General features: G+C 41.8%; 1 protein-coding gene and 1 long non-coding RNA gene across 2 annotated transcripts; one reads left to right on the top strand and one right to left on the bottom strand.

Annotated features, from left to right (window-relative positions):
* Window positions 1–1,016: 1,016 nt before the first annotated feature.
* Window positions 1,017–27,446, top strand: recql5 (RecQ helicase-like 5). The gene is made up of 19 exons (XM_061750483.1): window positions 1,017–1,300; window positions 1,486–1,607; window positions 1,688–2,209; window positions 3,020–3,116; window positions 3,193–3,304; window positions 3,386–3,548; window positions 3,638–3,720; window positions 7,835–8,047; window positions 8,119–8,218; window positions 16,840–16,876; window positions 16,978–17,036; window positions 18,103–18,173; window positions 18,243–18,336; window positions 18,435–18,584; window positions 20,323–20,894; window positions 23,965–24,007; window positions 24,072–24,284; window positions 24,371–24,443; window positions 26,363–27,446. The coding sequence occupies exons 1-19, from the start codon at window positions 1,189–1,191 to the stop codon at window positions 26,485–26,487; spliced, it is 2,961 nt and encodes a 986-aa protein (XP_061606467.1). The 5' UTR covers window positions 1,017–1,188; the 3' UTR covers window positions 26,488–27,446.
* Window positions 4,010–6,088, bottom strand: LOC133466598 (uncharacterized). Its single transcript, XR_009784977.1, has 3 exons — window positions 5,702–6,088; window positions 4,619–4,737; window positions 4,010–4,544 (listed from the first exon to the last, which is right to left on the bottom strand). It is a non-coding gene; the product is annotated as an uncharacterized LOC133466598 (long non-coding RNA).
* Window positions 27,447–27,460: the final 14 nt, after the last annotated feature.

Below are 27,460 nucleotides of genomic sequence, written 5' to 3' on the forward strand. Positions count from 1 at the left end.
GTGCCGCTTAAGGGATCGAAGGTCACAGGCATTCAATGTTGGGTTTTGGCCTTGCCGCTTACATGCAGTGATTTCTTCATATTCTCCGAACCTTTTGATGATATTATGGACTATAGATGATGAAATCCCTAAATTCCTTGCAATTGTACATTGAGGAACATTGTCCTTAAACTGTTTGACTATTTTCTCACACACTTGTTCACAAAGAGGTGAACCTCGCCTCATCTTTGCTTGTGAATGACTGAGCGATTCAGGGAAGCTCCTTTTATACCCAATCATGGCGCCCACCTGTTCCCAATTAGCCTGTTCATTTCTGGGATGTTCCTAATAGGTGTTTGATGAGCATTCCTCAACTTTCTCAGTCTTTTTTGCCACCTTTTCCCAGCTTTTTTGGAACATGTTGCAGTCATAAAATTCTAAGTTAATGATTATTTGCTAAAAACAATCAAGTTAATCAGTTTGAACATTAAATACCTTGTCTTTGTAGTGAATTCAATTAAATATAGGTTCAACATGATTTGCAAATCATTGTATTCTGTTTTTATTTATGTTTAACACAACGTCCAACTTCATTGGAATTGGGGTTTTATAAACATAATAATATATAATCTCTAAAAATTTATAGATTATGAAATTGACCACCATGCTGTTTGGCATTTGGCATCGCATCATTGACAAACTTGTATCTTCATTTTACAATCAAGATTTACCCTGGATACTGACCAAGAGAGTCCAGTTGAACATGTTTTTCTACAATAACCAACCACTTTGGAAGCCTAACAATCAATATATTTCTAATTATGTATTGAGTGACGGTTAATCTATTAGCAGTTACACTGTTATTATTAGTTAAACTGATTTAAAAAACGATTTTTTCAAGGTGTTCTTTTCAACTTCCCTTTTCACGTTCACAAACCCTCGTACATTGAATCATTAAAAATACGTATAAAATTCCTGAACTTTTTAAGACAGCTATAATTTTATAGAAAACAACGGCGAATATTTTACATTTGAAAACCCTCGCATTTATTAAAAATGTAATAATAGATTTTTTGGGGGCTCGTTGATATTTTTTTTAGGCCACAAATATTATTCATTAAGTCTCGTAATTCGCAAAGTTTAAAATTTGGAGGACGAGAGTTGGACGCTTATGTCATCAATGTGCGACGCCGCCAAGGAGTTCTTCTAATGGAGGAGCGAGCGACGACAACAACTTTAAAACAAGCTTTAAATGCCCATTTTGGGTTCGAGGGGTTTAGATCTAAAGTGCAGGAAAATGTAATCAAAGCAGTTATACGAGGTAAGTTAAGAAACGGGCTCATTGACGAATTATTTGATGTGCATTTATCTCTTGTAATTGCTTGACATTATTCCATTTAACAAAAGAAGGAAAGTACATTGTTGTCTATATTTTTGGGTATGAAGATGGATATTAAATATTTCGGACAGGTTGTTGTTAGAATGTTAATGGTGTGTCTTCATTAGGTGACAGGGATGTGTTCGTGTGCATGCCCACTGGGGCAGGAAAGTCTCTGTGTTATCAGCTGCCTGCTGTCCTGGCTGAAGGCGTCACTCTGGTTATTTCCCCGCTAATTGCACTTATTCAGGTCACTTTGGCTTTATCATCCACTTTTAAATCCGCTTTAATTCTTTGCCATTAACCATTGTGTCGATGTTGTTCATGCAGGACCAAGTGGACCACTTGAGATCGCTGAACATCCATGCTTGCTCCATCAATTCCAAGCTCGCAGTGGGAGAGCGTCGTGTGATTCTAGCTGACTTGCAGGGTGCGAACCCAAAGCTCAAGCTACTCTACATCACACCAGAGATGGTAGCTTCTCCATCCTTCCAACCTTACCTGACTGACTTGTGCTCCCGGGGCCTGCTGTCCTACCTGGCTGTGGATGAGGCTCACTGTGTCTCCCAGTGGGGTCATGATTTCAGACCAGACTACCTCAAGCTTGGTGATTTGCGTGCTCGCTTACCTGGGGTTCCCTGTGTAGCGCTCACAGCAACAGCACCCAAAAAGGTCCAAGAGGACATTGCTCAGTCCCTGAAGCTGCGGCTGCCATTGTCTTTCACTACACCAGTTTTTCGTTGTAATTTGCACTATGATGTCATCTTCAGCGAGCTTCTACCAAACCCCTATGCTCACCTCCATGCCTTCATTCAGAAGGCGCTTGCTCTTGGTGGTGGCTCTAATGGACAGGTTGGTAAAATGGAACTACAAAAAATATTAATACATTTATTTTATCCATAAGATGACATTCTCTTCACTGGGCTGCATTTTCATGTTGCATGCATTAATAGACGCATAGAACCAATTCACATACACAAGGCATGCAGGAAAGGGACATATTTAAGAATGATCAGGTGCCCCTGAAAAATTTGGGGCGCCAGTGCCTTGCTCAATGGCACTTTTACTGTGCTTAGGAATCAAACGCTAACAAAGGGTCATAATTTCCATTTTTACAAAAATCCATGATGTTGCTTCCCTGGACATAGAAAAATAAAAATCCTCAACAACCATCTGTTTACCAACATGGACACACACACACAGATATTAGCTAGCCCTATGAGTTATCAATAAGTGTCCTTGGGTCTCTTGAAAAACACTGTAACTCTAAGCTATTCCAATTGTTGTTGTTATTGATGGGATTCAATTATCAACTGTTATAATAAGACCGTTTTTAGTACATACTGCAGATCACCCGTTACAACCATTCTATTCTGCACATGAGCTTGTCTTGATACCTGATTTTCATTTCATAATAATCATGGCCAAAATAATTATAACTGTATTAATAAGGATAGCTGTCTAACGTTTGTCCATTATCTAGATTTATCATGTTTTTGTTTTTTTTCCTCAATGTGAACAAACTAGGTGTATTTTTTAGTTGCAACATTAATTTATGGAAGTCGATGATGGCCAATAATTATGACATGGCATTTATTAGAATGGAGACCAGTATTGTTTGGTCCCACGTAACCCTGATTTATACAATATGTCCTCACACAGGGTTGTGGGATTGTATACTGTCGGACCAGGGATGGCTGTGAAACCGTAGCCCACCAGCTTACCAAACTCGGTGTCATGGCAAAGCCTTATCATGCTGGTAAGTCTTCTTCCTCTGTGTGAGGTAAAGAAAGACTGGGAATCAAAGTGCTTTTTTTGTTTTTGTTTACATTTAGGTCTGAAAACAGGAGATCGCACGGAGGCCCAGAGTGACTGGATGCAGGGAAAAGTGGTTGTTATTGTGGCCACCATCAGTTTTGGTATGGGCGTAGACAAGGCTAATGTAAGGTAAACCAGTGAATCTGTAGGTTGTGCTTGTTTTCTTTAGGTAAAGCTGTAGCTTCATAGATATTTTCATTATTACCAAAGGTTTGTCGCCCATTGGAACCTTGCAAAATCCATGGCCAGCTACTATCAAGAATCTGGGCGAGCAGGAAGAGATGGGCTGCCATCCTTATGTCGCATTTACTACTCCCGGAAAGATAAAGAGCAAATTATGTTCCTCATCAATAAGGAGATTGCACGTATAAGGGTCAGTATAGCAGCAAATACTATAGCAGTAAAAAAGAAGAGCTTATGTTATTTTCACCATCATTTAAAATGTCTGACTTTCGACCGTAGGAAAAACGAAACTCTGCAAAAGAATCAGACAAAACAGCCATTACGGACTTTGACGCCATGGTGCGTTTTTGTGAGCAGGAGAGGTAAGTGAAGACTTCACACATTAAATCCACTGTCTTTCTTACCTTATACCTGTATAATTAAGCAAATGTCTTTGGCAAAAAGCTACAGCTTTGATATATGCATTAGTTACACGTTTAGTACTGCATAAGCAAGTTCTGGTTGGAAATTAATTGGGTTCATTTCCTTCTTCGTACAGCAGAGGGAAGGTTTGACCACTCAATGAGCACAACTTTGTGGTTTTAGGATGTTCTCCAAAAGCAGCTCATTGCAATAAACATCATTCCTTACAGCCATTATGAAGTTAAGGCAGGCAGTTAAAAAGTTTTTAATGTGCAACTTCATGTTGTTCTGAGATTTAAAAAAAAAGCATGTTCACCTAAATCATCATGTTGACTTGCCCATATTTTGTTTTTGTGTCTACATGTTTAAATATGATTTGGTTGGTTGTGTCTTGTCATCCAGCAAGGAGAGATGTTGTTGTACATGACTGTTCCAAGGAATGTCGATTGTCTTGACAGTCAGCTCCAGAGGGCGTGTTAGGCTGCCAGTCAGGACGTCAGTGTTGGTGTCAGTTGCTTTGTTGTTAGAGGGCTGGGCCTCTTCTAGCCCCCTGGACACATCTTGCCTGACCTCATTTGCATGGGCAGCGTCCTGTCACAGGTTGTCTCTGTCTTTTAAATTTGATGTGTGGTTTAGATTAATTTAATGAGGTTAAGTGGTGTAGAAAATGGATGGGTGTAGTTTAGATGCCTTCAAATGTTTCCTCCCTCCTTTTTGTCCTTGCGGCAGCAGCAACAGCAGGAGTATGTTGTACAGATCAGAATGGCCATGGCAACAACAATCACTGCAAGAAAGCAAATAAACAATCAGCTTGACCAAAATCCAGATTCATATTCATGCCAAAGAGCAGAGACTCACAGATGAATGTTAAGAGGATGAAGAAAGCTCCGAGCTCGACGGGGCTGGCATTGGGCAAACCCTGCAGCTTGGCCCAAATCTTGTTTAGAAGATTCACTGCTTGGTCTTTGGGGTCCATCCTAGTAAGGCAACAATAAACACTGTCTGAATAGTATAAAAAAATAGTTTGCACAGAATCAAGTTTGTTTACTTTCGTTCACTGTCATGATATTTTTTAAGAAAGGGAAAGTGTTGTGAGAGCAAAACAGGACATCAACCTGTCTGGTACAGAGAGAAAGGATGTTTTTTTTTTTGTCTCGAAAAGATATTATATTTTGAAGGGTGCTCTGCTGACCTGTTGTTGAAGTTACTTGCTTATTAACAGATGTATAATACAATACATTCTGAAACAGGATATGTGGTATCGAAAATTGATGGACGGATAATTAAAGTAGAACAGTATTTCCCAAGCTTTTCTCTGCACTGCACCCCTAGAAAATGTTTAACATTCTTGTGCAAAACAAAAATATTAAATCTTAAGATGAAAAAATACATTTTAGCAAAAGAGTTCAATTAAATCGAAATTGTTGCAAACTGCATGGAATCCACGAATAAGAGCACTGAAACTGCAAATCCTATTACTCAATCTATCTCTATCCATCCATCAATCAGTCACAGGTGACTGGCAAAAACAGCTAAATTGATTTTAGCAGAAACAGATTTTTCTTCATAATCCACCCGATAGCATCACCAAGCCGTCATTAACGTAATATCGAAGACGTTAACAAATGAGTAAAAAGGTCAATTTATATACGTGATGGAAATTGGATTGAGCTACTTGATTGGGTTTTCATGGGTCAAGAAATCCAACCCTGCTAATTTAGTACTTTAGTCTTTAATATTCACATGAATAATATATATATATATATATATATATATATATATATATTTTTTTTTTTTTTAAAATCTGTACTAATGCCAGAAACACCTGTGCTGGTCTTAATTGTCCTCACAGTCAGCCAAGTCCAGACTGACTCTCAGCATTGACAACTCTGTAGCGAGCAGACAGGTTGATGCCATGGCATCTCTCCCTGACAGTCTTACCTGAATGTCTGTTGTTTTTGTTGCTGGAAACGAGCAATTCATCATCCAGTTTTCCACAGACGAGGCATGAGATTAGCCCTCATACTGAGATTAAGAGAGAGAATTCTTCAGGTTCAGATCATAATCTGTAAGGAAAAACGCAACACAAAACCAATGTGCTGCCTTTCATTCCCTCTTCAGTCTTCTTCATCTTTGTCTTTAGTTTTAGTTGTTAATGGGTATACTCCTACTTACTGCAGTTTGTTTTCTTCCAAAGCTTTTTTTTCAGTCCAAACTGGAAGTAGCAAAGAGTCTTTTTGTGTGCTTCTCCCTTTCCCCACCTCCTTTGTGGGAACGCTTTCTCTCTCTCTCCTCTCATGGCTCTGTCAACCACGTCCTCCACAAGGTAGTCCACATGTTTTTAATGTGGCTCCCAGCACCGCCTTTGTTTGTCTGTGCGTTTGTGTGAGTAGACTTACATAACCTAGGCTCTAACACTGAGGTGTGATGCCTGTTTTTCCTTAATTAAGAGTATAGGAATTTTAGGTGGAAAACATGAATGAAGACACTGTGCATGTTCTATATAAATAACAGTTATCATTCCAAGAAAATAGTAACGTGATTTTCTGTTTATAACAACCCTTGAGCTGTCAACATGGCCTCCTTCAATTTTGTTCATGCCATCTTTTTTTTTTTTCTTAAGGGTTGAAACTGTCACTATTCCACACTAGGTAGCGCAACTACACTCTAAAGCAATATGGAGGTGGCGCTAAACTCACTGTAGTCAATTGTGTGGTTGACAGAGAAATGCCAGTCCAACGTTACAATGGAATATTGAGTGGAATGGGAAGAAAACAAAGGCGACATTTAAAAAAAATGTGGTTCACAGCAGCAGGGAGTCATTTTTGGCATTTGTGTTGCAGAGTTACAGATATCAACACACAGCACTGTATCATACTGTGTTGAATTTCTCTTCTTTGCTTACTTCATTGATGAACTGTTGTTGTCCTGCCATGATGTCACATTATTGCCATCTCGCTATACACTCTGCAATGGAAAGCTTGATCTGGGTGTATCGGCCCTAGACTGACTAGGCTGGCCACCCGTGTGTCGGGAATAATCAGGAAACTAACATATTTTCCGGAGTATAAGTCGCTCAGGAGTATAAGTCGCACCAGCCAAAAAATGCATAATAAAAAAGGAAAAAACAAATACATGTTGCACTGGAGTATAAGTCGCATTTTTGGGGGGGAATTTATTTGATAAAATCCAACACCAAGAACAGACATTTCATCTTGAAAGGCATTTTAAAATAAAAATAGAATAGAGAACAACAGGCTGAATAGGTGTACGGTATGCTAACGTAACACATTCAGCTAACATTACATGACTCATAAACAACGAACTGAGAACTTGCCTGGTATGTTAATGTGACATATTAACAGTTATTCACATAAGATGAGACTTTTCTTCATTTCAGTACGAGTAACCTCCGCTTTTTGCCAGTCCCTGACAAGTTTCTCGCTCACTCCAAACTTTTTTGTGCTGCTCGATTACCGTTTTCGGCTGCATATTTCACTACTTGCAGCTTGTAATCTGCAGAATATGATTTTCTTTTCAATGCCATTTTTGTTCAGTCCTTCTCAGTTGTTTTTATAAGTTACCGCTAATGTTGAAATGATCAATTTTCAGAGGTACAGAAGTAGCAGGTACAGATACACAGTACTAGAGCGCCCTCTTGCGGTTGTCAGTGTGAAAATAACGTGAAATTATATCATAATCTGTTAATCATTTCACATATACGTCGCTCCGGTGTATAAGTCGCACCCCCGGCCATTCTATGACAAAAACTGCGACTTATAGTCCGAAAAATACGGTATATTTTTCCGGTCAAAGTTCTATTATGATGCATGATACTTCTATGCAACCATTCGTTTTTGGCTTTAATTGCTGAAAAGCGATGTCTAGGGAATCCTCTTTGATTTTTAAAACAGAATCAGTGATCATGTGTTTGCAAATGTTGCACAAAAGTTTATAGATCAATACTACACTCTAGTAAAAATCACCAGGTCGACACAAGCTTGCTAAGCTCTCAAATCAGGGCCACAACAACGACTAAATTAACTTGCCAATATATTGTCTGTCTTCCTTTAGTTGCCGCCACGTCACCATTTCCAAGTTTTTTGGGGACCAGCCACCGAACTGCGCAGGTGCTTGCGACTACTGTTCCAACCCAAAAGGTGTCCGAACCCAGCTGGAGGCGGTTGTCAACACCAGCATTTCAGTTCAGAGCAAAGAACCAAATAAGCCATTTGGTTTTAATCTGGAGCTTTATGAAGGAGGAAAGAGGGGCTACGGATTTGAGAGGCAGGTTAACGTTTGTGACATTGATTTGCCACATTTGCACGGTATGATTTGTGACATTGTGCACCTCATAGGTATGATGAAGTTGGGGAAACAATTGACAATTGTGACGATGAAGCCAAGAGGAAAAAGGAATTCTCTGATCTCTTCAAGAAGCAGATGACCATAAGGAAGGTAATTTATAATCATCCATATGCAAACTTGTTTGCAGGTTCCGTTCCTGAAATCATCTACGCCTGGAGTATACTGTATGTGTTTTGCCTCTCAACACATGTTCAGCAGCTGTCGGCATCTTGAGCTCCTCAAGTGAGGCCACCCGTGGAGCACAGAGGAAAAAAATATTCCTCAGCAACTGGACCTGGTCTGAACAGTTTACAACGCTGTTGCTCTCATTTAGCTCAATCAGCAGGCCAGACGTTTCTAGACGGGTGCTTCATTTTGTGTACAGATTGGTATCATCAGACACCATGTGCAGTCATTTTACATTGTGAAAGCTAAGTGCAAATGAACACAAAATCAGTTCCATGGTCAAAACAAATTACAGTGAAATATACAAATGTCTTTTTCTTTTTGAAGTTATCTCGTTTTGCTTGCCGAAGGCGCTAATCTCAGACGCAAGACCTGAGCTACAAGTAACGTTCAAAGGTTAATACAGGAATGACTGTGACATAAAAGTGAATAATTTTTAACTTTGAAGTATCAGAGAGGATCATCTACAGTGATGTGAAAAAGTATTGCCCCCCCCCCCTCTCAAATTGTTATACTTTTGCATAGTTTCCCCGCTTTAATGTTTAAGCTCATCAAACAAATGTAAATATGAGACCAATATAACTCAAGTGAACTTAAAATGCTGTTTTTAAATGGTGATTTCCTTTATTAAGGAAAAAAAAACTATTCAAAGTTACCTGGCCCTGTGGGAAAAAGTAATTACCCCATTGAATTAATTGTGGCTATTCACATTTTTTGGTTAATTTTCAATGATCACGCCCAAGCCTCCCATAGGGATAGCCATTACCCTCACATGGAGAAAACATGGAACAGTGGTGAACCTTCCCAGGGGTGGCTGCCCTACAAAGATTAGCCAATGACTCATCCAGGAGGCCACAAAGGAACTCAGGACAACTTCTGAAGAACGGCAGGCCTCCCTTTCCTCAGTTCAGGTTGACACAACAATAAGGAAGAGACTGGGCAAAAATGGCATCCATGGCAGAGTTCCAAGGCGAAAACCACTTCTGACCAAAAAGAACATAAAGGCTCGTCTTACTTTTGCAAAAAAAACAAAACAAAACAAAAAAAAAAACATCCGAATGATTCCCAAGACTTTGGGAAGAATATTATAGGGACTGAAGAGATGAAACCTGAGCTTTTTGGAAGGTGAGTGTCTGGTTGCATCTGGTGTAAATGTAGCACAGCATTTCAGAAAAAGAACATCATACTAACAGTCAAACATGGTGGTGGAAGTGTGATGGTCTTGGGCTGCTTTTCTCCTTCAGGACCTGAACAACTTGCTGTGATTGATGGAACCATGAATTCTGCTCTTTAACAGAAAATCCTGAAGGAGAATTTTCTGCCATCAGTTTTTGACCTCAAGCTGAAGCGCACTTGGTTTCTGCAGCAGGCAAACGAGCCAAAATACACCAGCAAGTCAACTTCTGAATTGCTTAAGAAATCAAAATGAAGAGGTTTTTTTTCCATAATAAATGAAATCATCATTTAAAAACAGCATTTTAAGTTCACTTGGGTTATATTTGTCTGATATCTACATTTGTTTGATGATGAAAGTGGGGAAACTCTACAAATATATAAGAAATTTAGAAGGGGCCCAATACTTTTTCACAGCACTGTAGGAGGAGCTTTTAGCTTGATTCGATTTGACATCATCTGAAATAAGTTTGCAACTAAAGTTTTGTCATGTTTTTTAACAAGAGTCACATCACTTTGACTGTTGATATGGAGTACATGTCATTTACACTCCCTTTGGTTACACAAATAGAGAGTGCCTGGACCCAAGAGCAGTCGGAGGCAGATGTGAAAGGATGAATAGTTTATTGATGAAAGGTAATGGCGGTGGTCCTAGGTGGGTTGGCAGGTGGCGGTGTGGACAGGTGGCAGGCAGTGGTGAGGACAGGCGGCTGGCTTGGCAGCAGGAATTACGTGGATCAGGAACACGGGGGGGAAAACACACTGGAACAAGGAGACACAGGAGTCAAAAAGGGAACGAGGAATAGGGTGACTTACGGGATGGAAAAGGGCCGTGGTACCACTGAAAGTAACTGCAATACTTAGTTGAGGATTTCCTGGAACAGGCAGGTTTATATACCGGTGGTGATAAGCCTGATTGGAGACAGGTGTTGAAAACAGAGAAGGGATGGGAGAGAGAGAGAGAGAAAGAGAGAGAGAGAACGCAAAGCGCCCTCCCGGCTACAATAATGGAACTGCAGGCAGTATATGACAGTACCACCCTCTCAACGGACGCCTCCAGGCTTCCCCGGGTGAGCCGCGTAGAAGTCGTCCAAAAGGGTATGATCGAGTATTAGTTTCCGGGAAATCCATGACCGCTCCTCCGGCCCATACCCTTCCCAGTCGACTAGGTACTGGAACCCCCTCCCCCTAGGCCTCACGTCGAGGATGCCCGACACCGTGAATGCCAGATGGTCGTCAATAATCCTTGGGGGTGGAGGGGGTTCGGTCGGAGGGCTCAGGGCGCAGGTGGAGACAGGCTTAAGCATCGAGACGTGGAAGGTTGGGTGAATTTTCAAGGACAGAGGAAGCGTCAACCGGACGGAAGTGGGATTGATGATTTTGGTAATCGGGGAAGGACCAATGAAACGGGGAGTGAGTTTACGGGATTGAGTCTGAAGTGGGAGGTCGTGAGAAGAAAGCCAGACAGATTGGCCCACCTTGTATTCGGGCGTCGGGGAGTGATGACGGTCCGCGAGCTGTTTGTTGCGTGCGGCGGACCGGGTCAATGCCGCACGGACGTCATTCCATACAGCCTGGATCCGCTGGAAATGATCCTTGACTGCGGGGACTGCCACTGCCCGCTCATGCTCCTTGAACAATGGGGGTTGGTAACCATAGCAAGCCATGAATGGGGACATACTGGTAGCGGAACTGGTGAGGGAGTTGTGGGCGTACTCAATCCACGGGAGGAATGAGCTCCAGGAGGAGGGGTTGCGTGGGGCAACACAGCAGAGGGCTGATTCCAGGTATTGGTTTGCCCGCTCCGTCTGGCCGTTGGTCTGCGGATGATATCCCGATGACAAGCTGGCTGCTGCGACCACCGCTTTACAGAATTCCTTCCACACCCGGATGAGAACTGAGGACCTCTGTCAGAGACAATTTCGATCGGAATACCGTGGAGTCTAAAGACATGCTGGACAAGGAGGTCCGTAGTTTTCGAAGGCGGATGGTAGCTTGGGGAGAGGTATGTAATGGACAGATTTGGAAAAATGATCGACAATGGTGAGAATGGCAGAGTTACCTTCAGAAGAAGGTAGACCGGTACCGAAGTCCAGAGCAATATGGGACAAAGGGCGGCTAGGGATAGGCAACGGACGCAGCAGCCCACCTGGGGGCAGGTGTGAAGACCTCCCTTAGGCACAGACGGAGCAGGCTTGGACGAACTCCCGGGTGTCTTGAACAAGGCTGGGCCACCAGAAATGCTGCCAGATAAACTGAATGGTGCGGGTGATGCCAGGATGGACGGTGAGTTTGGAGGTATGAGCCCACTGAAGAACCTCAGAGCGTGCAGAATCTGGTACGAACAGGTGGTTTGGAGGCCTAGTCTTGGGATCCGGGGGAGTTTTTTGGGCCTCCTTAACCACCAGTTCGATTTGCCAAGTGGCAGCACCAACGAAGCACGAGGAAAGAAGAATGGGTTCCAGTTTGTCAGGGCTGGTGGGGGGTGAGTAAAGTTGAGACAGGGCATCAGGTTTGCCATTTTTGGAGCCAGGACGGAAGGGGAGATTGAAATTAAACCTGCTCAAGAAGAGAGCCCAGCGAGCTTGTCGGGGGGTTAAGGCATTTGGCGGAATAGAGGCAAGTGAGATTCTTGTGGTCCGTCCAAATTATAAATGGTTCTTCAGTCCCCTCCAACCATTGCCTCCGCTCTCTCAAGGCCCATGTAATGGCCAGTAGCTCTCGGTTGCCGACATCGTAGTTCCTCTCGGCAGGGGACAGACGACGCGAAAAAAAGGCACAGGGGTGCAGTTTCTGGGTCGTGGGAGAGGACAGCTCCTGCCCCCGTGTCCGAGGCGTCAACCTCGACCACGAACTGGAGGGAGCGGTCGGGGTGGCGAAGAATGGGCGCACAGGTGAACAGGGTCTTGAGTCGGTTGAATGCTTGGGATGCTGCCGGGGTCCAACGAAAGAGGGAGCTGGCGGATGGGAGGCTAGTGAGGGGAATAGCGACCTTGCTGTAATCACGGCTAAACCGACGGTAGAAATTGGTGAAACTAAGGGAACATTGTAGTTCTTTGAGGGTGGTGGGAGTGGGCCAGTTAACGACTGCTTGGATCTTGGCAGGGTCGGGTTGTAGTTGATCTTTGGAGATGACGTAGCCCAGGAAGTGTATGGAGGAGAGGTGGAATTCGCACTTTTCAGTTTTAACATATAGTCGGTTTTCAAGGAGACGCTGAATGACTCCATGGCGTACATGGAGGTGGTGTTCTTTGGGGGAGCGGGAGAAGATGAAGATGTCATCAAGGTATACAAATACGAACCGGTTGAGCATGTCACGGAGGACGTCAGTAATAAATATCTGGAAAACTGCAGGGCCGTTGGTGAAACCGAATGGCATAACCAAATACTCGAAGTGTCCGAGAGGGGTATTAAAGGCGGTCTTGCATTCGTCCCCCTCTCGGATACGGATGAGGTGGTAGGCATTCCGTAGATCCAATTTGGTGAATACCTGGGCGTCACGGAGGGGTTGAAACGAGGGGTCGATGAGGGGAAGCGGAGATTTATTCTTCACGGTGATATCATTGAGACCACGGAAGTCAATACATGGGCAGAGAGTGGTGTCTTTCTTTGCAACAAAAAAAAGGCGGCCCCAACTGGAGAAGAGGAAGGTTGAATCAGTCTGGAAGCCAGAGAGTCATGGATATAGTCCTCCATAGCCCTCTTCTCAGGTCGGGAAAGGTTGTAGAGATGGCTGGAGGGAAGAGGGGCCCGCAGCAGCAGATTAATAGCGGGCGGTGGTGGGGTAGAGAAATGGCCAGGTCTTTACGAAATACCGGAGAGAGATCATGATATTCTCCAGGGACTCCGGGGAGGTCAACGAGCATGGAAGAGGGTGGTGGTGTACCAGAAGGAGATATAGCTGAGAACAGGCAGTGTGAGTGGCAGTGAGGGCTCCATCCGGTGATGGCTAAGTGTGTCCAGTCTATGGTGGGGTTATGTCTTTTAAGCCAGGGAATTCCAAGGACTAATGGGGTATCAGGAGAAGGGATAACAAAAAGGGAAATGTTTTCGCTGTGATTTCTTGAAATAAGCAAGGTGAGTGGCACAGTTTGGTGGGTAACAGCGGAGATGATACGGCCATCCAGGGCTGTGACCTTCTTCGGAGACGGAAGCAGTTGGAGAGGAATTTGGAGCTGGGGAATTATGGCTTCATGAATGAAATTGTCATCGGCACTGGAATCAATCAGGGCAGTGATGGGGGTGTTAAGACCCAAAACTATAATGCAAGCGGGAATGGTCATGCGAGAAGGAGAGCTTGAGGGGATGGAGGTTTGGCTCACCACGACACTCTCAGGTTGCGGTGAGACTGGTCTTTTGGCCGGAGGGGACATGAGGAAATAAAGTGACCGGTTTGACCGCAGTAGATACACAGCCGCTGGGCAATACGACGCTGATGCTCCTGTGGATCTAACCGTGTCTTAGCATCTTGCATGGGCTCTCCAGTGGCTACTGGGAGTGATGGAAAGGCGGAAGACTGTGCGGGAGGTGGGTGTGAAGCTGACGGCGCAGCACTCTGAGTGGGAGGGTTTTCGCGCGAGCGGACCCCCCTCTCTTGTATACGCTCTCGCAGTCTGTTATCCAGACGGATGGAAAGGCCGATAAGATCCTCGAGAGAGAGGAGGGCTCGTTCCGGACTGCTAGCTCATCCTTGAGCTGCTCGGAAAGGCCATTGGAAAAAATCCCCCGAAGTTCTGCGTCATCCCACCCACATTCACCCGCCAATATCCGGAACTCTACGGAATATTCCGCTGCAGAATTAGCGCCCTGTGTGAGCGTGAGGAGACGACGGGTGGCTTCTTTGCCCTGAACGGGGTGATCGAACACCTTACGAAGTTCATCGGAAAAAAGGAATTGAATGAGTGGAGTAACGGGGAGGAGTTTAGCCATAAGGAAGTGGACCATTTAGCTGCTTTGCCACGTAGGAGGTTAGTGACATATGCTACTTTGGATTGTTCGGTGGGATAACTGTATGGTTGAAGGTTGAAAACGAGTGAGCAATTGAGTAGAAACTGGCTACATGCACCTACGTCCCTGGAGTAGGGCTCGGGCGGGGGAACATGAGGTTCTATATACAGGAGGCAGTCGGAGGCAGCTGTGAAAGGATGAATAGTTTATTGATGAAAGGTAATGGCGATGGTCCTAGGTGGGTTGGCAGGCGGCGGTGTGGACAGGTGGCAGGCAGTGGTGAGGACAGGCGGCTGGCTTGGCGGCAGAATTACGCGGATCAGGAACACGGGGGGAAAACACACTGGAACAAGGAGACACAGGAGTCAAAAAGGGAACAAGGAATAGGGTGATTTACGGGAGGTAAAAGGGCCGTGGTTCCACTGAAAGTAACTGCAATACTTCGGCAAGGATTACCTGGAACAGGCAGGTTTTATATACCGGTGGTGATAAGCCTGATTGGAGACAGGTGGTGAAAACAGAGAAGGGAGGGGAGAGAGAGAGAGACAGAACGCAAAGAGCCCTCCCGGCTACAATAATGGAACTGCAGGAAGTAGATGACATTTTGTTTAATATCCTTCAGTATTCTTGTGGGAATATGTTTTCCTGTGGCGACATTTAGCGTTGTGAGCGGAGCCTTCCTCTGGCCTTCCCTGGGAGTGCCAGAGGACTTCAAGGGAGGCTCACCCGCTTCAGGAAAAATAACGAAAAACATATTTTATGCCTGCTAAATTAACTTTAGCTGTTAAACATGAAACAGATTTTTTTTTATTTCGCTGAAAGTGGAGTTTGGGGCGAGTCTAAAACACCACGAACATTTTGAGCTTTAGTTAAACTCCAGCTAACAAGCACTGATCTCAAATGGAGTTAAATAAAATGTTGAGACAGTTGTATGAAAAGCATCTTTTATGGGGCAGTTTTTCTGACTTGAAATGAAGTTTTTAACTTTAAAAAAAATAATTTTTGTGGAACAATTCTTTTATTTTAAAATTTGTATTTATTTTTTTATTTTTAAGTAGCCCACATTTAACCGTGGATTGAGGGATGGATGGATGTGGTAAAAGGCTGGGGCCAGTTTTCTATAGTTTAAAAAATTTATATATTTTCAAGTCCCTTAGAGTGCAGTTCTATTTCTTATAGAGGAGACCCCAAACCATTTTATGTTCCCTGATGAGGGGGTTTCACTGTCAGTTTTTTCTTATAGCATACAGAATGACAGACAGGTGGGCTACTAACATATTGTTATTGACTTTCCTTTTGGATTTTTATATTAAATGCGTCTATTTTGCTCTGGATATTGTTGGCATGATTTGCGTGAAATCCTCGCATCTCCACTTTTCATGAAACCAAAAAAAAAGAAATCTGTATGTTGATCCATTAACATTGCATCGTCAAAGAGAGCAAGCCATTGTCAACACTTTAGATCGGTCAGTATTTTGTAAAAACAACAAACCCATGTGAGGACTGACCAATAGTATAGATTTGTGACAAAATGTTTTAAGTGTGGGGCGTTAAGGGCGGGCCTGATGTTTGGGGGTTATTACGTCATTGCGTGATTTTTAGCCGATAGCACCTCCTTTATAAATGTGCGTTTTGTTACTGCTCGTGGTAATAAAGCAACTGAAATGCATCAGCGACTGTGTGACCACATCCGAGGGCATTACAATATGAAATGGACCAAATTTGGACGTGGAAGGTTTCCGCCCGACAGTGACGATGTGAAAGTAGGGCTGTCACTATTGAATACATTTGGAATCGATTATTCCATCGATTAATCAGAAAAAAAAATATTTTGCATTCAAGTTTATTGCAGTCTTTTTTATAATTACCATTTATTACCTGATTCTTGTTGTTTATTTGGTATTGTTTAATGATTAAACACAACCAAATAAACATCAATTAAGCAATATCGCAAGGAGTGATGTACTCACCAATGTTTTTGAAACTGAGAGCTACTTCTCAGGTACTGATTAATGCCAAGGGTTACTAGTTTGTTGTACTGCGGCTGCTTCAGGACTGACTAACATGTTATTCATACTACAGCTACAAATAATTATTATTTTCCCAATAGATTAAACTTTTTTCGATAAATTGATTATGATTCAGTTACTGGTTTGATCCTTAAAATGCCCAAAAATAGGCAAAAATGTTGAACATTGTTTTCCAAAGTATAAGCAGATGTTTGCTTTCATGGAGGACTATAAAAATCGGTGAATATTTACTGTTGAGAGGCTGACATCAGAGGATGTAGACAATTTAGGGGCTCCAAACAATTGATGATCAAAATAGCTGTTGAATAATTTCATTTGATTAATTGTTGCACCTCTATATGCAAGTCATCTTTGCATTCAATTAATTGTATTCTCCTCATTATGTTTTGTCTTTAGGGATCTGACAAGCAGAAGGATGACTTTATTCCTCCAGGTAAAACCTGAATATCTATTAATAATAATAATCCGTTATTATTATCGTTACTATGAGGAAACCTCTGGCTCATTTGTTCCGTTCTGGTAATCCTGCTGTAGACGCTGACTGCCCACTGAAAGAGGCGGCCAGTCAGAGGATCCCCAAGCTCCCAATAAAGGTACTGCACAAACACATTCCTCACAGCGATGGCATTAATTAGCACAGTTCCTGGAATTCAGTGACTCATGTGTCGGGAGTAGTGTGAAGACACAGTGTGAATACCACTGGAATGATCTTCAACTTATTTTCTCGCACGAACTGACTAGTCGATGTCTCGCTTGGCAAACTAAGATGTGAAGATCTGTTAGTTGTTTTTCATTTTCGAATATGGTACATATTAGACTTTAACTCGTCTGTACAGTTTTCATGTTCCCTCCTGTATCTGCATGGGTTCACATTGACAAATGATTGGGAGCAGATGAAGTCAGACATTTAGGAATTGGACAAATAGAGAACAGTACACTACTGTATGGATTGTGACACATATTGTTTAACACCAACAATAACTTCACCGTTGAATCACTACTCTGTAATAAATACAAAACAAAATGGAAAATGGACTTGGTGGTTAAGACCTCTGTTTCACACTTCTGAGGTTTGAGGTTCAAATCATAGCTCCTCCCTTCCTGTGTGGAGTTTACATTTTCTCCTTGCGCCTGCGTGGGTTTTCTCCAGGTACCCCGACTCCCTCCCACATTCCACAAACATGAATGTTACGTTCATCTCTAAATTGTGCATAGGTGTGAATAATTGTTTGTCTATATGTGTCCTGTGATTGGCTGGCAACTCACCTCTTGCCCAAAGTCAGCTGGGAGAGGCTCCAGCTCACCAGTGATGACTGAGGACAATTGTGTAGAAAATGGATGGAGGTAACAAGGTTTCCCTCACAATAGCGACATCTACTGGATCTCATGTGGCATTGCCCTATTTGCCACAGTGCAAAAAGGGTGACTCTCTACCAACTAAATTGCCCCATATGTTTATGTGTATGGGACAACCTTGTGATTGACTGACATGTCGAGAGTGAACCACCCTTCTCAACTAGTCAATATCTAATCCAGCTCCCTGGAGATATAATGTTATAGCTAATGGAGAGGTCAGAAAGAGAGAAATCTTTTTTTTTTTTGTTATCGCTTAGCATTCTGTTTTATATAACATTGTAAAGGATGTAAATTGTATTTCAGTCCAGAGAGCACTGCCTGACACTCTTGCAAGAAGCATTGTATGGCCACCAGGGATCAGACGACTCATTCGGGTAAATGTACTGATGCAAACTTCCTTTTTATGAAGTTGTTTTTTATAATGATGCTGTTTCTTCTCACAGATGTGATCCTCTATCCTTAGCTGTGGATATTGAACATGAGGTGTTCAAGAGAAGCAAGTCATCCAACTTATACAAAGCGGCAATTTTAAAAAAGGTTCAACCCGACCCCACATTACTGATGTTGCTTAGTAAAACAAAGTTTGTACCAGACTGACAACGACCGTTTTGACTGATTATCGTTTTGTCATTAAGGTGTCCGAGTTGAAGAAAGTACCTGCTCTAAGAGAGGAGAAGAGCGTAAGCGGTGGTGAGGCCATGCTAAAACAGGAAGAGAAGGCCTCGTCCTCTACTTCCTGTTCTAAGGATCTTTGTGGGTTTAAATCTGCGTCTGAGGTCTACTCAGTGAGTTTCGACACCCCGTACAAAAACAATTATAACTAAATTTCCTTCAGGTGCTACAGTTCGGTTTGGCGACCCGCTGGTACGCTACTGTTCGGAATGGGAAACTCATGTCAGGGTGTTTAGGCTGGCTAGTCACACACCAGTGTCACAAAGACAAATAGCACTCTGTATTTTTTCTTCTTGACTGTCTATCTGGCTGTTTATTATTGAAAAGACAAGGTAGGGCACAATATAGGCAATGATTCTCTGTAGTAGACAGCAGTGTGGAAGAATGCCAAAAAGGTCAACAATTGAAACTTAAAAAAATAAAATAAAAAATGGGTTTCAGACTTAACTGCACTGTGCTGTTTGGGGGCAATATCAGTAAAGGGGGTCCTTGATTTACGACTGAGATATTACCTGAATTTGTAAGTAAATTGGAACATAATTGTAGTCGATCACTAACCAATGCTAAGACAGTAGTAAAGTCATAATTACAGTAAACATTTGTATGGGAATCACTTCTAGGTCATGATTATGAAATGATCCATGAAAAAAGAATAGTACTGTAGTAACTGAGCGTGCCGGCTTCTAAATATGTTTATAATTTACCATATTAACAGTATAAACTATAAATATACCACAGACTATGATGCCAGACACTGTACATTTCCCCTTAAATTAAATGCCGTACAGATGATTTAGTTTTGAATCTTGAAGCACCGAAAGTGCGCACGTACCTACACATTCAGTGAAGGCTCGTTGTAACTTCCACCATCAACCCAGCCTTAACTTAGCTACTCCCCAACATACAAAGATGTTAGTCTCCCAGTCGAGATGCAATTCAACATACTTTCTTGAGACCAGTATCTACTTTCCTATAAACCAGGTCTTTTTGTGGAATCTTGGGGCTTTGTAGAAAGGCACAACAAAAAAAACATGGGTTCCACATAAAAAGCACAAATACACAGCAGGGTTTAGGGACTGTTGCTGAAATTTGTGTTTTCCCTTGTGAGATGAAGAAATAAGTATCCAATCCAGACCTGTCTTTAAGAAATGTATTTTCTCAGTACTAAGAGAGAGAAACAAGTCAGAGAAGAGTCTGGCTCATGGGAGTAACATTATTACAGTTTGACTTAAGATGGGGCAGCCCCCCTCCCTGCAAAATGCCAAAAGAGCACAAAGCAGACACCTAACAAGCAACACATTCACCTAGTACCTATCTAGATATTTTGCAGTGCATAGGAGACAGGTTTATAGTCTGCCTACTCCTTTCCAAGGGAAGGAGAGGTTCTTTTATCAGTTTCGAAAGCCAGATGTGTAAGAAGTTTCTTGTTAGAAAAAATAAAATAAAATTACATAGTTGTTAACAATTTTGCCATTGCAGGACCGAGCCACGCTGCCGTGAATAATTAAAATCCGCAAGGAATTGATCCCAATAACAAGGGTTGTAATTGCCTATTGATGCCACAAGATGACAGAAAAGCACTTTTTTCTTTTTTATTATTATATATATATATATATATATATATATATATATATATTATTTTTTTTTCTATTATATATTGGCCCCTAAGCAATATTTTATATTAGACATGGTTTTGACCTGAGCAAAAAACAGCAAATTTTTTTCGTGAATAACAAAAGAAAAATCTTTTTTTAAAAGAACTCTGTAGGTGAGTTTGTAACAAATGAACAGCAAAAAGGAGGGGGTTAACTATATGTAATATTCATATTTTGTTACTCGTAATTCCTCCAGATGAAGCGGAAGAGAGTTGGAGCAGGCCAGAGGGGCTCATCCAACCCCCATCTGGCTGCAAAACATCTGCTGAAGGACTCCATGGTTGACAGCAGGTCTATTAAGGGAACACCGAGTGGGAGCTTGGGTGGCATTCGACAGGAGCTAAAAAGAAAATTGTCAGATAACCCTTTGCCTGTGACATCATCTATCCGAGCGAGAGCAAACGCTGCTGCCTCCTCCTCCTCCTTTTCTCCCTCAAGCAGCCTGACAAAGGGAGGCAGAGCCTTGAACAAGAAGCAGAAGCTGGAGGAAGCTGCAAAAAGTTCTCACTTCATTTCTCAGTATTTTGAGAAGAGTCAAACAATGAAGGAAAGCCGGGAGGTGGAGAACAGAATAGGGATTTCAGAAGTTGAGATAAACCAGGAGCAGCACTCGCCTATCAGTCTGGACTCTGAAGATGATGCTATGGAGCCATTGATTCAGGATGTGAAGCAAGCACAGACCAGACAGAGGGTCATAGTGATAGATGACGACAGTAATGAAACAGTGATGGGCCAGCAAACGTCGGAACTGAGTCCACACTCTACCAGGTAGTAAGACACACTCACACACTCTTGTAACACCAGTTTGTTGATGAGGAACTTCCCGTCTACAAGTTTAGATAGAATTGTTTTTCTGGCAACTCACCAAAGGGTGTTCTAATTACTGTATATAACAGAAAAGGCAAAAACAATTCCATCCATCCATCTTCTGAGCCGCTTCTCCTCACTCGGGTCGCGGGCGTCCTGGAGCCTATCATCGGGCAGGAGGCGGGGTACACCCTGAGCTGGTTGCCAGCCAATTGCAGGGCACATACAAACAAACAACCATTCGCACTCACATTCACACCTACGGGCAATTTAGAGTCTCCAATTAATGCATGTTTTCGGGATGTGGGAGGAAACCGGAGTGCCCGGAAAACATGCAAACTCCACACAGGCGGGGTCCTCAGAACTGTGAGGCTGACGCTCTAACCATTCGGCCACCGTGCCGCGCAAAAACAATTATGAGATAAACTATTATCTTTGACAAATATACCGGGTCATTAAAAAAAAAAAATATTTACAAAGCTGCCATGAATTTCTACACGTACTGTGCATGATTGATTGACTGTGCTGTCCTCTTATTGTACCTCTTTAAAATTTAGTTTTTTATTATTTTTATATTTTAACTCTAATCAACCTACCATCTAACAACCTGATTTAATTATCACAATTAAAAATATATACAGTATATCATTGTCCACACCATCCATCCATTTTTTTTAACGCTCGTCCTAATTTGTGTTTGTGGTGGGTGAACTGGAGCCTATCTCAGCTGACTTTTGGTGAGAGGCGGGGTACACACAATTGCAGCCAACCGGTGTCTAGATTGTGCATTTCCAGCAATTCAAATATCTGCCTTTAAACATGTTCACGAAATCTCCCCAGATCTGGGTGTAATTTGTTGTGCATTAGTAGAATATTCACAGTAAACTGGGATTTCAGATCCGTAATAACTTCTACTATCTTTAATCATAACAGAAATTTAAGTAAAACAGTGAAGTACTGGTTAACGTATCTGTTTCACACTCGAGAGGTCCTGGGTTTCAATCTCGGCGGAGGTCCTGTGTGGAGATTGCATGTTCTCCCTGTGGTTTTCTCTGAATACCGTCTTCGGCTTTTTCTCACATCCCAAAGAAATCGGTTAATAAAAGACTAAATTGTCCGTAGGTGTGAATGTAAGCGTTAATGGTTGTTTGTCTATGTGTGCCCTGCGATTGGCTGGCGGCCAGTCCAGGGTGTACCCAGCGTTTCTCTCAAAGTCAGCTGGAATTGGCATCAGCTCACCAGCAACCCTAATTAGGACAAGCACTATAGTAAATGGACGGATGGATATAACTAAGCTATTCCAATTTCTAGGGGTATACAGTACAGTGCTTTGAAAAAGCATTGGCCCCCTTCTCAAAATCATAGATTTTTGCATAGTTCCCCCACTATATAGTTTAAGATCATCAAACAAATGTAAATATCAGACAGATATAACCCAAGTGAACTTAAAATGCTGTTTTTAAATGGTGATATAATTTATTAAAAAAAAAAAAACTATTCAAAGTTACCTAGCCCTGTGTGGAAAAGGTAATGGCCCTGTAAACCTAATAACTGTTTGGGCCATCCTCAGCAGCATCCCCTGAAATCAAGTGTTTTCTATAATTGGCAATGAGTCTTTCTATATTTTGGCCCACTCTTCCTTGCAGAATGGTTTGAATTCAGCAAAAATTGAGAGTTTTCAAGCATGAACTGCCTTTTTAAAGGTCATGCCACAGCAAATCAATCAGATTCAAGTCTGGACTACCTTCCAAAAAGCTCAACTTTCATCTCATCAGTCCATATAATACTCTCCCCAAAATCTTGGGAATCATTCAGATTTAGTTTTTTTTTTTTTTTTTTTTTGCAAAAGTAAGATGAACCTTTATGGTCTTTTTGGTCAGCAGTGGTTTTCTCATTGGAACTCTGCCATGGATGCCATTTTGGCCCAGTCTCTTCCTTATTGCTGTGTCATGAACACTGATGTGAACCGAGGCAAGGGAGGCCTTCAGTTCTTTAGAACTCCTGAGTTCCTTTGTGACCTCCTGGATGAGTCATTGCTGTTCTCTTGGGGTAATCTTTGTAGGCCGGCCGCTCCTGGGAAGGTTCATCCCTGTTTCATGTTTTCTCCATGTGAGGATAATGGCTCTCCCTATGGTTCGCTGGAATCCTAAAGCTTTAGAAATGGCTTTTATAACCCTTTCCAGACTGATGGATGTCAATTACTTTATTTGTTGACTGTTCTGGACTTTGTTTGGATGGTGTCATTTTGTTGCAGCTTTTTTTTTAGATCTTTTGTCTGACTTTCTCGGGACAGATTCTGTTTAAGTGATTCCTTGATTGAACAGGTCTGCAGGTAATCAGGCTTGGGGTGTGGTGGAAAATTAACCAACAATCATGATTAGCCACAATAAATTAATGATTTAACAAGGGGGCGTAATTACTTTTTCACTTCCTTAATAAATGAAATCACCATTTAAACACAGCATTTTGGTTATATTTGTCTGATATTTACATTTGTTTGATGATCTTAAAACAAAGTTGGGAAACTATGCAAAAATATACGAATTAGAGAAGGGAGCAAGACCTTTTTCACAGCACTATATTCTATGGTTAGTTCAATCAAAGCTCCATGGTTTACACTGCAAAAAATAAACTGTAACCAAGATTAAATATCTCAAATCAAGACAAAATATGCTTGTTCCTTGTCTGGCAAGATATTTCTTCTTACCAGGCAGTTTTTTTGTGTAAGAGCATTTCACGTGCTTAATTATTTTCCTTAAATATCTTCATAGGGTATTAAAACTTGAGATCTTATTTCTGGTTTCATATGAGCAAAGTTTAGGTTAAAATAATAAATACCTTAATGCCTTATACCTTAGGTGTATATTGTATAAATACCAACTGTGTTAAATTATTAATACATTCATTACTTTATTCTTGTTTTTAAAGCCCTGTGTACTTATTGATTTTGTAAATGACAAACGCATTGGCAGAGATCTGCACTGTCTGCACTTGTACTTTACTAATTGCAGCGGTTTCATTTTCCACCCAGACACAACACAAAAGAAGACCACAATGTATCTGATACACAAGAGGTGCGTCCCTAGCAGCTTTTAGGATGTGTTCCCCATTCTGTGACTAACCACATTTTCCAAGCAGGTGTGCGCACCGGAAGCCATACAAGAGCATCCTCATCCGGCAAAGCGAGGCCGCTTGGTGGACAAGAACGACAGGAGAGTAGACCCCACTGCACAGCAGGGACGTGTTAACACGGTGAAGGAGCCAACGACGACTGTGACACTAAAGGAGGCGGCTAACGTGGTGGTCCGCTACCTGGACCCTTTTTACACCCGGGGAAAGTTTGCCACTAAGGTGCGAGTGGGGGCGGGGGGCAATGTCTCCAAATTCCCAAGGGTAGCATGACCTGAACTGAATCATGTCACGCTATTTGTCGCTAGGACCTCTTCAAGTCCTTCGCTCGCTATTTGTCACACCTTCTTGCAGAGGGGAGGAGTCTTGGAAAGGGACAAGGTAAGATGAATAAATGGGGCTTCTTGGTTCACAGCGGTCCTGACGTACGACATTTCAAGGTTATGTGCGACGTGGGCATAAGAATACATGGTCACACGGCATAAAAAGGCTTGTTTTATTGTTTTATATTTACTGTATAACCTAGATTATTTTTTGTTAGCACAACTAATGTAATTATGAAATTTCAAGGTTAGAATGGCACACAATGTAATAGTTTGCACAGCGGCGTAAGAATCTTGTAACAAGGTGCAAAAAGGCAAGCTCGGTTACCGCCGTACTTTTCTGTATTTGTTTTATACTTAATAGCCTAGAAGTGTTTTCTATATGAATATAAACTGTACACAGTAATTATGACTTTTCTACTGTGTTACCGTACATCACAAGTGTCAAACTGGAGGCCCCGGGGTCCAGATCTGGCCCACCACATCTTATGTGGCCCGCAAAAGCAAATCATGCTTCGTTTCTTGTCTTCTATTGTAATAGGTTATAATTTTGAGATATTGCAAGCATTTTTGTTACAAATCCCCTTCTGAAATGTAATAGTTAAAAAACATATTTTTTATAGGCTTCTGATTTCAAAACTCGTGATCCATCAAATTGTTGCATATATGTATTTATATAAGGCGATAATTCATTCATATGGGTTCCCAGTCATAATGGCCCTCCAAGGGAAGTCATAACTACGGTGTGGCCCGTGACAAAAATGAGTTTGACACCCCTGCCGTAGATTAATGGACTAATACTTTGGCGCCTTGAGATATGAGTTTAATACGTTCCGTGACGTTAATTGAAGACTCTAAATTCCCCGTAAGTGTGAATGTGAGTGCGAATGGTTGTTTGTTTGTGTGTGCCCTGCGATTGGCTGGCAACCAGTTCAGGGTGTACCCCGCCTCCTGCCCGGAGATAGCTGGGATAGGCTCCAGCAAGCCCGCGACCCCTCTGAGGATAAGCGGCTCAGAAAATGGATGGATGGATGGACGTTCCGTTACCACACCAACTGAAAATACTTGGATCTCAAATCATCTTTCCCCATTCAAATGAATGAAAATGCCGTTAATCCGTTCCAGACTCCCCCCAAAAACGGTGTGTTTTCAATAAGAAAAATAGCACACTATAATATTCTACTTTGTAATGACATAATTAAATAAAATGTAAAGAATTTACTTGCCACATTTTTTGCTTCAATAAATTTACATTGTGCAGCTCTTTGTGGTGTGCGCGCCTTGGCCATATAACATGGACATATGGATATAAATAGACTGTCACAAGTTACTTAGTAGAAAGCCGCAGTAATATTAGTCGTTCTTTGCAGAGGATAAAAAAAAATACGCCTGTGAATATTTTTATTTTATTTGTGTATGTGTTGCGCCACTGTTTGTTTAAATATAATATACTTAATCGTTAGCCCATCAATGGCATTTTGCATGATTAGCATTAAGCTAAACGGACTTTCCTGAGGAAAAGCTATGTGGTTGTTTTAAACACGCAATATGTAATTCTCTTTGTTTTGTGTTTACTTTGACAGTAAACCTGAACTGGGAATAGACATCACAAATAAATAAACATCTCAAAGCCTCTTTTTTGAATCGTTTAACTATTTGCCAAATGCTGCTTTTTGTAAAATGAGTTCAGTTCACTGTAAACATACAGCGCTCGTATCTTAGGTTTTGCACGCAAGTGAAAGCAAACAAATCAGGCTGGACGACAGCTCGTATCTCAAACAATTCGTGAGTTGGGTCACTCTTATGTTGAGACACAAGCAGTGTAAGAATGTCATCACGCGGCACATAAGACGACCCTGGTTTTCGACGTGTTCGTTGTTGTGTTGCATTGCCGCTATTGGAACAGAATTCTGTTTTTACTTTACGAACACTTATGCACACGTTTGTTTCCTCTCACTTGTCTCTGTTGGCCCACAGTGAAAGCAGAGGCCAAGGCGCTCATCAGGCAGTTCTTCTGCGATGTCAAACGCTGCGAGAGTGAGGCGGACTGGAAGCACCTTAAAAGACCGGGCTACTGTAAACGCACCCCCAATCAGCAATGACCATGAGGAAATAAATGGTTTAGGGGATTTCTGTTAGTGCCTAAACTTGTCTTGGTCACACAAGCTCAGGTTTCAGCGCAAAAACTCGTTGACTAGGTTTATGATGATTCAGCTTTAAATATTCAAGCAATAAAACTTTTTTGACACTTTGCCCTTAAACCTGCAATGTCCGGAAGCGTATTGCTGCCACACCATAAAAAATAAAAAAGGTTCAGTATCACGTTGTAATGTGATAAGTTTCATGTGCTAACCTGATAAACTTTCACGTGTTAACGTGTTAAGTTTCATGTTATAATGTGAAAACGCTGGACTCTTGTGGTCACTCACATCCTTCCAAGGTGGAGTAAGGGACAGACACAGGTGGCCTCTATCGTGTCTATAGTTACGTATAGGTAGTAACTTTAATATATAAGACACAAAAAGGACTCCGCCAGTGACCTGAACTGGAAGGAATTGCTTTGTTTTGGTTTGCCAAATGCGGAAGTCAAATTTATTATGTTTTAACGTGATAACTTTTTACATTATAACGTGCAACTTACCACGTTTTAATGTGAAACTTATCACGTTGTAACGTGATACTGAACCTTTTTTATTTTTTCTGATGTGGCAGCAATACGCTTCTGAAGAAATTAATAACTAATGGCTAAAAGATCTGAATAATACAATGTTATTGTTTTGGCTCAAACGTGTCTGGAATGTATTGGGAGGTGTCATGCACTTTTACTGCTGCTTTATTTGACTGTTGAAGACCGTTGAAATCATTTGGGAACTGTTAAAACAGTTTGTTATCCAAGGAAGGTAATGTTCTATTTTTCCTTTTTTTTGTGTTTGTTTGTTTTTACTTTATTACAAAAATAAATAAATACTTTACTATTTTGCATCACAACCTGTAGAATCTACAGAGATAGTGATGCACATCACATGAGCCGTGATAATAAATCCTAATGTCTTGAGCTGGACCGCACATTCTGTA

This window comes from Phyllopteryx taeniolatus, chromosome 16 (assembly GCF_024500385.1).
Source record: "Phyllopteryx taeniolatus isolate TA_2022b chromosome 16, UOR_Ptae_1.2, whole genome shotgun sequence".
Taxonomy (NCBI): domain Eukaryota; kingdom Metazoa; phylum Chordata; class Actinopteri; order Syngnathiformes; family Syngnathidae; genus Phyllopteryx; species Phyllopteryx taeniolatus.